We start from the raw sequence: 12,064 nt of genomic DNA on the forward strand, positions 1-12,064 counted from the left end.
TGCTTACCAAGTTACCAATTTCATTGGCAAATGAAACTGGAAATGAAAGTGTTAGCAGTAATAATTTTCCATCAGTATTAAAGAATTATTGGCTTACAAATAAACTCATATCCTGCTGAAAAGCAAAATAAGATATTTATCCCAAAAACTTGACTAAAATGGTTGGAAAGATGTTTGCTTTTGCAGTGCAGCTTCTTAACTGCATTTACCAAACAAAATGAAAGTTTTCATCAAGGTTGCTTTCAATCACCAGAGGGGAAAAAAAAAAAATCAGATTTTTAGTTTTTGTCTGGCTAACTAAGAAAAAATGTCCGATTTCACTGCAAAAACATAAACTTTAACCAAGTTTTTTGGCTTAGTTTTCTGTGCAAATATCTTAGTGAACCTGAAATTAGACAAACTTAACAAGAAATGCTGACAAGTTAAAACCAAATTATTCCTTTCCTTAATATTGATGTAAAAGTTTTAGCTCACTGACAGATTATTTCAAGACATTTTTTCCAAATTAAAGCAAGAACTTTTAGATCAATAATAAGGAATTATTGACTTAAAACAAGTTTATATATGTTGTAAGTTAGTTTTGTCTTATGTCAAGTGTACCAAGATATTTTCACTAAACTGTACCAAAACTACTTGGTAAGATTTTGTGCTTTTGCAGTGCAGAATCCAACAGACAGAGAAAGAGTTTTCTTCTTTCCTGTTCCCAGGTGTTGTTTTTAACGAGTAATTACTGTTTTAGCTCCATCTGGCTCCAAAGCCCTGGGGCCAAGCAGACAGAGACACATCAGCGAACCGCTGCATGACAATAAAAGAAGCAAAAATGCCAGAGAAAAAATGGCAAACGATGAAAAGTTAAGTTAAATGGAGCAGCTGTCCGACCTCCTGCTGATTTCCCTGCAAAAATCCACTTTCTAAAAAGGACATAAGGACAACATAAACACAGCAAAAAAAATCCCAAAAAAACAAAAGATCAGAGAAGAAAGAGTTTCCCCTGGGAATCCCCGAGCCACACAGACTCAAACTCGGCTCCCGTTGTAATCAGACAGCTAATTGCAGCCTCACTTAGCTAAAACTGCAATTAATCAAACCAGAGGGAGGAGCGGTGGAAGGACTGGAGGAAACAGAGGGAGAGGTAATCTGAACGCCCGCGGGGAAAGAAGAGATGCTGGAATCTGATTAAACAGGAACTCCTTCAATTACAGCTTTTTAAGGTTCACGTAACAGACTTCTGCTCTCCCTCGTTTTGTTTAGAGTGACCGGACCAGTTCCAGATGTGGGGAGAAACAAATTCCCGTCTGACCTTTAATCAGCGTAAACGGGCAGAGAGAGGCGGGATTAAAGCTGGATTAAGGAAACCTGCAGCGGGAATCATCAGTCACACACCAACTCCTGTCAGGATCCTGTTTATCAGAGAAAAACTGCTTTCATTAATTAACCGAAGTGAAGAAACACAAATCCTTACCAAATAGTTTTGGTCTAGTTTAGTGCAAATGCCTTTGTACTCTTGAAGTAAGACAAAACTAACTCACTTATAACTTTTTAGCAACTTGTTTTAAGTCAATAACTCCTTGATTTTCATAAAAAGCTTCTAGTTTGGTCTGGTTTCCTATGCAAATATCTTGGTGGATTTAAAATAAGACTAAACTAGCTAACAAGTGACTTCAGCAAAAAATATGAGCTTATTTTAACCCTCTCCATGCAGATGTTGCAGATTTGCAACAGCTCAGTGCTACTTAGCTAGTCTTTGCAAGTAATTTGAACCTGAGAGGGTTAAATAAATAAAATTTTGCTGTCGCCATTTTGTGGACTAGCCTAGCATAGAGTATGGAGTGCCGTAATTTGACCTTAAAAGTTTTATATTCCAATTATATTTTTTCCCCATTAATTCCTGTTTTTATTTATTTCATCTAACGAAAGTGACTAGACTCGTGCATTACAGAGAGCTTTTAAATATCTCTGTAGGGTGCTGGTTTCAGATGTCTCTAAGCTCCAATTTTCTTGAAGTTTTCCTCCTCAAAGGAGAAATAATGCTAAATATATTCACTTTATTAACTAATATGCAAAGTGCAGACTTTCCTGCTTTCAGTTTGAGTTGTAATCAATCAGAAAATCAACATTTTGATCACATTTAAAAAACACACAGAGCTGAACTTTGAGCACCACATACAGACTTTAACTCTTCTCCTATCAGCTGATCTCAGATCTGCAGTGAATGCTGGAGGAATAATCTCCAAGCTGGAGCGCGGAGCAACAAAGCCGGCGCTGTGTGTGAGCATGTGTTCAGGAGCAGCCAACCAGAGATTTCCCACCGCAGGAACAAAACCTGCAGCTTCCTCCTCCTGCATGACTGCTCCTCAATGACCCCCCCACCCAGCACCCGCCTCCTTCCTCCTCCTCTTTCTCCTCCTCCTCCTCCTCACCCCAGAGGAGCCACTCTGATCCCACTGTGAAGGTTTGTCCTTTAAAAAAGCTTTTCACTTGCTTCACTCTTATCACAAAGACAGGAGTCAAGACAAGTCCTGGCCGCTCTGCAAACAGACGAGTCACATGACCTGCAGGTAACACCTGGGTTTCCTCTGCAGGTGATAACCAAAGGAGGGCAGAGAATAAAGAAATATACTCAACTAAGAGTAGAAAAGTATTCGGTACTGATGTACTGATAATCGCTTAATATTTAAAGAAAATATGATGAGAGAGACCAAGTTAAAAAGTTAAGTGGAAAGTTTGGTATTTTAAAGGCAAAAACAACAAAAATTAATACAAGTAACAAAAAATAAAATCAAACATTTTTTTTTCAAAATTAGTTTCTTTCAATCAAAAACTAATTAAACTTTAACAAAAGCTGCAGGTGTGTGTTTGGTTGTTTTTCATTCAGTGGGTGGAAAATCCATACATTTTACTCAAATAACTCAAGAAAAGTAAAAAGTACAGCAGAGTAGAAATACTCCTGAAGGTACATTAAAAAAGTTACTTAAATAAATGCAATTGAGTAACAAGTTTCTACCAACTCTGAGTGAAGACTCCACGTAACGACTGAGTTACTGATTGATATGTTTCACTAAAATATTCTGCTTTTAGATTGTTTTGATAAAATAATTGCTTTGTTTGCTTCCTGTAATTTTCTTGTGTAATGTAAATGATGTGTGATTTTAAATTTGTAATTTTAAATTTTAACAGTTTGGAGTCGAGGTGAAAGAAGGAAAGGAGCCTGAGGAAGGTTAAGTTGGATGCATTTTTAGTTCAAGCCTGATTTTATGACCATAACGGTGACATTTGAATGGCAGCAGAGGAGTTAATTAATGTAATTTGACTTTCATGCTTAATGAAACATTTATAAGGTCTGATAATGTTCTTTAATCAGCAGCATTGTGTCAGCTCACCACTGTTAAAAAAAATGGAGAAAACCCTGAAATTTAAAGTTGGCTGAAGGCTTTTAATAAAGATAACTAACCAAAATATATCCTAAAAGCACTTTAGCAAAGGGACCTTGAGGATGCTACCTGGTTAGAGGAGCAGAATTATTATTTTTTTCTTCAGAAATCCTGTAGAAACTGGAACAAAATCCTCCACTCTGCTTGTTTTGAGCCTCAGAGGAGGAGCATCTGATTTCATCCTGGTTTCCATCGCTACAAAAGACACGTGTTTCGCATCGGCCGCCCATCCGGGCGTGACGACCTCGGATTCCCCCCTGATGCCAAAAACACACCGAGGCCCTGGAAGGCGACGAGACGCGATTCAAAACGACGCCGCAGAACGACAAGGATGACAAATCCAGACAAGGATGTGGAGGAAGCAGAAAGATTTCCTGGTTTTCCTCCACGGAGACGCATGTGATCGCTTCAGCAGATGTGGTAGAAAGGAAGGATCCATCACCCTGTCCTTCTGGACGGCTTTGGGACAAACTTCACTGCTTAAGCAGGGAAAAAATATGTTTCTTTAAAAGCAACCTGAGTATTTCCCCATAAAAACCCAACATGTTCGTCCGCTGTGAGCTACGCAGGAAAATCTTTATCAGCGATATTCAGCAGGAAAAGCTACATTTTTAAAACAAAAACCAATTCACAGGTTCGAATTGATTTCTCCAATAATTTTTCATCTATTCATACAAACATCTCGTTGCTCTTATTGAGATATGTTACCATTATCTGCTAATGATAGAGACCTTCAGGCGCCGCACCAAAAAACCCCACAAAATCTGAAATATTAGTGCTAATATGTCAGTGCATCCAAACCTAACACTGACTTACAAGTAACGTTTCAGCAACATCTAGGGTCTTGTTTTGAGTAAATAATTCTTTATTCTTATGAGAAATTGCTTGTTCCATGGGCAGATTATTTCACTTATGAAATTACAATAAATGTCTTGATATTTAAACAAGATATTTTTCCAATGTTAAGTAAAATAATCTGCCATTGGAAGAAGTAATTGTAGTAATTGTTTACTTAAAACAAGCTCTTATCACTTATAGTCACTTATATGTTAGTTTAGTCTTGTTTCAAATGCACTAAGATAATTGAACTAGAAACTAAACCAAAGATACTTGGTAAGATTTTGTATTTTTAATAGTGCATTACATCATGTCCAAAAAAAAAAAATCACACTTTTTTGATGCGACATTTCTGTCACAGAAATCGTACTGCCCTTATTTCTGGTCAATAAAATATGGCTCAATTCCAATTCAATGGAAACTAACTAAACCTGTAATTTCAACTATTGGTTTCCACTGAAACCATCAAAATCCATAGTTTCCAGAGAAACCATTGAAACTATGGGTTTCTATTGAATGTACAAACCCAAACCCAGATAGTCCAAAAACTTATTGAACTTTTCTTTTTTAAATTGCCGTGTTTCCATTAAGCAAATTTATTTTCTTAAGATCGCCCAATTATATGGCCAATAAAAAGTGAGGATGAAAATTATTTCAATCACCACTTTAATCTCAGGGATGACTAAACATGACTAATAATTAAATCAGATTAATCAATCAACTAACTGACATTAATTAAGATTTCTGTTTCAAGGGAAACCCATTAAAATGCAATCAGCAGTGGGGGGAGTTTTATTTTGAAAGATTCAGTCGTTTCTGTCCAGCTAAGTCTTTCTTCTGCCGAACTCCAAGTCATTCAGCCGCCTCTCCACCGCTCTGTTGTTCCGCTCCTTTGTCTTGGACTGCAGCTGGGAACGAGATTCATTGTGCTCTGCTCTACAGGAAACCAAACACTTCAACCAGAACCAGAACCAGCAGGTGGAGAACCGGTTCATGTGGTCGCTTCGTTAAGTTCAAGAAGGCAGCAGGAAAAAAAAAAGAGACTATTGTTGCTGAAATATTGTTAAAGCCTAAGAACATTTAAGTTGTTCAATCTGGGAAAACTGTCACTTGGCTTGATCCAAGGATATAAAGAAATATATTATATAAATAATAATAAAATACATTTTCCTCTCACAGAGAAAGATGATTTCATCAAATACAATAATTAATATTAATTATTAGACTCTAAACTACAGGTTTACAACTGTATCAAATCAATTCAGCAAAAATGAGTAAAACCAGGAAATATGTGAAAATGTCAGCTGATTTAAAATGTGCATGTCATTCCAATTTAACTGTATGGAAAACAATTAATTAAGCTGAATATTTTTTATTTGATGAACAAATAAGTCAAATACCACTAATTTGACATGTTCATTCAGTGAGTTCTAAATTTTATTTAATTGTTGGTCCATTTGCAGGTGACGTCACATCCTGTTGTCTTCACACACCTCCAGCAATCAGCCATTCACTTGAACTCAGCTTTTATGAGCCCTTTAAATGTGACCCGAACAGCACTTCTTCCTTCAAAACACGCTGTGCTTTTGTACCCCAGCCTCCATTTTTATGGTTTTACCACCTTCTTCTCTTCTCTCTGTCCAGAGCACAGGAACTGCTCATACGTCAGATTTACGGGATGATTTTTAGTTTCTAGAATCTGTTTGCTTTAGAATGCTTGAATTTAAGTTTGAGGTTTCCTTACATTTAGTGAATATTGGTTTATGATGAAACAAAAAACCCTAAAGGTGATTTTGTGACTTTAGAGACAGATGTTTTTCTGCAGTACAGACCAAATGTTCCTGATGACCCACTGTGGTCTATGGTTTCCTCCAGGCTCTGCTGGAGGTTTACTGCAGCTGCGGGAGCTTCTGAAGGTTCAGACTTCTGGGAGAGTTTTCCATTCTGTTGCATTCACAGTGCAATAAAAGAAATAACCTTAAAAAGAAACTGGAAATCAGCTCCAGTTGCACTGTCGGTTTGCATTCACTAGGCTTTCACCCGCTGCTGATTCAGATTTTGAATTTCTTTCTAAGGCCCATAACATACAAACTCATCTGTGTGCACTTTAAAACAAATTAAATCAAGTAAAACACTTATCATAAAAAGCAAAAGCTGCAGCTTAGGAATTACAACATAGTCCTTAGTGGTGGGCATCGCTAATACTAAAGCACTAGCATAAACATTAGCTCTGCTAATGCTAAACCAACATGTCCTTAGCAGAAGCTAGCGCTAAAATGCTAATGCTGAAGCGTATGGTAAAGTTCTAGCTTTAAAGGAATTAAAACATAATCCTCAATGGTGGGCATCGCTAAACTAAAAACCTAGCTAAGCTAACCCTAAATAATTAATCATAAGCATAATTCCGCTAACGCTAAAGTGCTACACCAATACAGTGCTTAGCGGACGCTAACACTGCCGTGCTAATATTGAAGCACATGAAGAATTAAGTTAATAAATAAGACTGATTTACCTGAATGTTGAACTTTATTCAAGTTAAAGTTAAAAACACAGCAAAGTAGTACTTTAAAATTTATCCAGAAAAATACATTTTGTGGACGCTAAATGTTCTCAAAGTTATCAAAAATGTTGAAGCGTCAAAGAAAAGGTTAGCATGTTAGCGGAATGAGACCGCCTCTGACTATTCTGAAATGCACGTCAATAACAGTCACTTGTCCAACTAATTATGATGATAATTCATATTTTCTAAATAATAGAATATCTGTGTATTAATAAAACACATATTCACACCATAGGTTTGTGGCTGTATGTTTAGGTCCGTCACAATAACATATGTTTTCGGACAATGAATTGTCCCAGTAGTTATTGCAAATACAATAATATTGTTGTTTTGAGACTATTTTCAACCAAAAAATTCATAATGGCATTATACCACCAGTGCACTCCCTAAAAGATCAATACATTTTAATTCATTAAAGTTTTAGGAATTCTTAAAACTGCAGTATTTAAGTTTTTTTTTTTTTTTTAAAAAAAGAACTCTTACAGATTTGTTGAAACTATTACCAGGTAGCGACCGCTTGGTTAGAGACACATAAGTTCTGATAAAAACTAAGCTCCTCTGCCTTCTCCCAGTGCTAACTGGAAATAACCAATCAGAGCCAGGAAGGAGGTCTTAGCGTTGTCAATCATAATTCCTTGTGGTGCCTCTGATACTCCCTCCAACTAGCACAGCCATCGATGATGGCAGATAAACACTTCATCCTTAACACTGGAAATGGAAGAGATTTGAAATATACAAAATTAAGAAAAACAAATATAGTGGAAATAAAAACAACTTGATTGTTTGCCTTCAAAAATATTAACCATCAGACTGAAAATTGTGGAGCACACTTTCATTTATCATGCAATTAACTGAGAAACTGAGAAGCTTTGGCACGTTGTAAACATGTCTTCAAAGTCGAAGTCGAAAAAAACCACAACGATTCTTCCAACAGAAATTAAAAGAACCAAAAAGATGAGCCTCTGGGACCTGAAGTGTCTATAATTTGATCAGTCATGAAATATCATGAAAGACCAAAGCAGGACTCTTTTCAAACAGACATGAAATTACCAGACAGAGGCTTTAATAAGCTCACACCTGTAGCAGAGCCAGCCGCCACGCCCCCATCTTGCATGCTTTGATCTGAAAGGACAGGAAGCAGGGGACAGTGTGTGTGTGTGTGTGTGTGTGTGTGTGTGTGTGTGTGTGTGTGTGTGTGTGTGTGTGTGTGCGTGTATGTGTGTGTGTGTGTGTGTGTGTGTGTATGTCTGTGTGTGTGTGTGTGTGTGTGTGCGTGTGTGTGTGTGTGTGTGTGTGTGTGTGTGTGTGTGTGTGTGTTTGGGGGTGGGGCTGCAGGAAGGAATGCTTCAGCAGAGTAAACAGTGTGAGGCTTCCTGTAGAAAACACTTCAAAGCTGTAAAGAGGAAACCAAGATGACACACAGAAAAGCATCAAAGGAAGGTAGGAATTGTCTATCAACAGAAGAAAACTCGACACCAACCAACCAATGATACAAGCAGCACTGATTCTGATTCGAACTGCAACCCCCCCAAAAAACATCTAATTTAATTCTCATCTCATCTTGAAAGAATTGCACAGAAAAACTAATTTACATGGAGACAGTGGGGACTGAAGACTAACGGCTCGAATTGAAAGCTAATTGTTTCCCAAATGGATCCAGATCCATATCAATGTACATAAAATCACCAGGGCCGGCCCAAAGCAAAGCAGCTGCTTGAGTCCCACACACCACCAGGGGGCTCCAAGAACACCAGGCCAGCATGGTAACATATGCTAGCCTGAATAATACAAAGTAAATGGTATTACACATGAAAAAACAATTTCTATATTGTAATTATGGTTGCTACACAAATAGCCACTTTTGAAGAAACTTAAGACTTCAAACTGGTTTACTGCTGATGTTACGTTAACTAGTTAAAATGTAACATTTTAACTAGTTAAAATTATATGACACAAAATTATATGACACACTTAAATATCGCTGTGGACTTAAAAAGTTTACTAAAATCAATAACCTCACACACAGTTATTAATATCCATTCATAAATATTTTCTGTTTATTTTATTTTAAAAACTGAGATAAATGGTCATAATAATGTTAATTTAATAATATGTATTTGAAAACATTGTTTTAAACTCCCATCTCCACTGACATTGGTGCTTAGCTGTATTTTACTGAGTATTTTTAAAACAGCCAAATTATTTCCTATAAATTAAACCATTATTAACTCTGACATGTAAACGTAAAATCACGTTTATTCACTGCAGCGTAGATATTATAGAAAGTTATCTTGGGAATTGATCTGTGGTCAAACATTTCATACCTGAAAGAGTCAGGTGTTAAACCCCCAAATAATCAATCAAAGTAAACATTAATAATAGTATTAATAAACAAATGTCTGTATCCAATGAGTTTCAGAGCACATTGAAAGTAAATTATTCCAAATGGATGCAGAATTAAAACAGTTTTTCCTGTTTGTGTCTTAACCCATCATCAACCAACTAGTTTTTTTTCATTTTTGTTCATTTAGTTGTCTTTTTATTTATGTAAAATCTGGGATACTTGTTTATATTTCCATGAAGCATGAAAGCATAACAGGAGTTTTAAGATTAACCGAATTTACCTAAAATCTTCTATTTTTTGACCATTTATATCCAACAGAAAAATCTGACAAAAAAAAACCCAACTTAATAGAATGCTTGTTCTGGTTTTAGAATCCAGCAGAAAAACACAGATTGTTTTTAAAACACACCAGGTGGTTTATTTTACATCACTCTCAGGAGTAGCTGCTGTTTAAGTGCTGGTATGTTTGGAAAATGTGGCTAAAAGCTGTTAATAAACATTTAAATGTACTGAAAAACATCTAAACTTCATTATTTTGAGAAACATTGAGGAAGTTTGTCTTCTGTCCCAGATTTGAAAAACTGCAGCAGCAGGTAAAAACAGGTAGGGAGACGCGCTCTTCTCCACAAGCAAACCTTTCCACCACTGAACGCTGAAAGCTGCCAAACACATAGAAAACTTGTGATTTTTCTGTGTGTTTAGTTTTTTACCTTGTAGCCGCAGCGCTCCTGGTTTGCTCGCCTGGAGCCTGAAGTCCCGGATGCGGCGGCGAAAAGCAGAAAAAACCCGCAGACAGAGAAGAAGAAACTCCGAGGAGCCGCCATTCCGCTCTCAGGTCCAGAACCACTCTGAGCTCCGAGTCCCCACGCAGGTTTTTACGTGGAGACACGGCTGAGGCCGAGCCACAGAGGTATGGCAGGACAGATTGTCATATAGTAGACACACATTGATATGTGCGCAAACAAAAGCAAGGGAGCATTAGGGCATGATAAGAAAAAGAAATGTACGAGAAAAATGTAATAAAAATTTGAAAATGTTATATTACGACAGTAAAGTCGAAATAATATGACAATAAAGTTTTAATAATATGAGAATAAAGTCACAATATTGTGAGAATAAAGTCTTTAAGATAAAATATTTCAATTATTTCAATATTTCAATATTTCAACGTTATTCTCGTAACAATTTCATTTCCAAATTTATTCGACTTTATTTTCTTAATTGAGGCTATTCTCGTAATATTCTGACTTTATTCTCATAATATTATTTTTAGTGTGACCTTAATACTTTAGTATTACTTCAACACAAAGACATTATCACGAGAAGTACTTTGCCCTGTTCTGGTATTTTTTTTCTCTTTCTTTTATGGAAAATAAATTGCAAATGACAGGATATATTTTCAAAAAGTGGCTTTTATTTCAGTTATCCCTTCTGCAAGTTGTATGATGGAATACAAGAATATTTGTTTAATTACGAGAATATAGTCATAATACTATTAGCAGAATAAAGATACAATTTTCCAGAAGGACGAATCAATATCACAATGTATTAAAAAACAAACTTGAATGTTTGAATTCTCATAAAAATTACCACTTCATTCTCCAAATTTCACGAGTATATCCTCAAATTATTTCGGTTTTTATACGACTTTTGTGACAAGAGACAAGCGCTTAAGCACGCGATTTAATTATATGCTACACTGACCTGCCATACACAGGTGGAGCCCTTATTTATCTGCTTTTCTGGAAATCTTTCAAAGTTTTGTTGTTCTCTAACATACATCACCACCATTTTTGGGGGGGAATCAATTCTGATTTTATGCCCCAAGATACAATAAGAAAATCAAAATTCACAACATCTTGTATTGTGAATTTTTCCCACTTCATGATCATCTCAGATAAAACAGACGGACTTTTTCCTCACATTTCTTTTGAAGAAGGAGAAGCTCCTGGCTAATTATGTAGAATTCAAACCTACAAAAACACAATCAATTAATTATTTAGAAGGGGAGTTAAATAGAAATAATAAATGGCTTAAAATTTAATTTATATTTTGACTTTTCTTGGAGTTATATAATTACGCCCCCTGGTGGTGAAAGTTTGTTCCTGAATCTCTCCGTTTCGTACCGCCAGATATGTGTCTCTATAATTAATCAATAAAAACACAACTAGAAAAATTAACATCTAGTCAGTTTACTATTTCGTTCCTTCTTTTCCATCTTACTACACGAGCAAACAAGTTATTTATCATTTTTGTAAAATTAGGAGGAAGTAAAATCAAAGTAATATTTATTTATCTGCTGTGGGGCCTTTCACAGAAATTTCACCCTTATTCACGACGTTATTTATTATTATTTTGGTCGCCAACAAATCACTACTTTTATCACACATCTGATTAAAACGTTATGACAAAAAACAGGATGTCGTAAAAATACTCAAGAGTCCTGGCAGAACATTTTAAGACGTATTATAAATGGCAAAAATGTATTTATTCAGGCCACTGAATGCTGTTGTTCAATGAGGCATGACGTCACGAATATCTTTATTTTTGCAGTTCAGACTGTGGCCTTTAAAATGGCTTTTGGACGGGATTTATGGGCATCCTGCCTATAAAACCATGTTTTATGTGATTTCTTAACCAGTAGCAATGTGTACCATTTTTGAGTCGCTGAAGATTTTTCATGGTTTTTCTCTTTGTGAATCTTCCCCAACATATTTGAATGGGTTTTGGGTGCAGTTATCTTCATCTCTTACCCAATTTTTTCTGACCACATCTTTTCTTCCCTTCACCTCTCTATACTCTTGAATGAGAGAATAACTTTGAACACAGAGCTCTGTGCACAGCCAGCTTCTTTAGCAATGACCTTTTGTGACTTGACTTCCTTGTGCAAAG

General features: G+C 36.2%; 1 protein-coding gene across 1 annotated transcript in view; it reads right to left on the reverse strand.

Annotated features, from left to right (window-relative positions):
* The window catches only part of il17rd (interleukin 17 receptor D), a 33,886-nt gene extending 23,885 nt beyond the window's left edge, over nucleotides 1-10,001 (reverse strand). Inside the window, exon 1 of the mRNA XM_055050130.1 lies at nucleotides 9,883-10,001. Coding sequence (XP_054906105.1) covers nucleotides 9,883-9,996 — 114 coding nt within the window. The 5' untranslated portion in view covers nucleotides 9,997-10,001. The remainder of the gene's footprint in view (nucleotides 1-9,882) is intronic.
* Between the last annotated feature and the right edge of the window lie 2,063 nt (nucleotides 10,002-12,064).

Source organism: Poeciliopsis prolifica, unplaced genomic scaffold (genome assembly GCF_027474105.1).
Source record: "Poeciliopsis prolifica strain line A6 unplaced genomic scaffold, Auburn_PproV2 SCAFFOLD030, whole genome shotgun sequence".
NCBI classification, from domain to species: domain Eukaryota; kingdom Metazoa; phylum Chordata; class Actinopteri; order Cyprinodontiformes; family Poeciliidae; genus Poeciliopsis; species Poeciliopsis prolifica.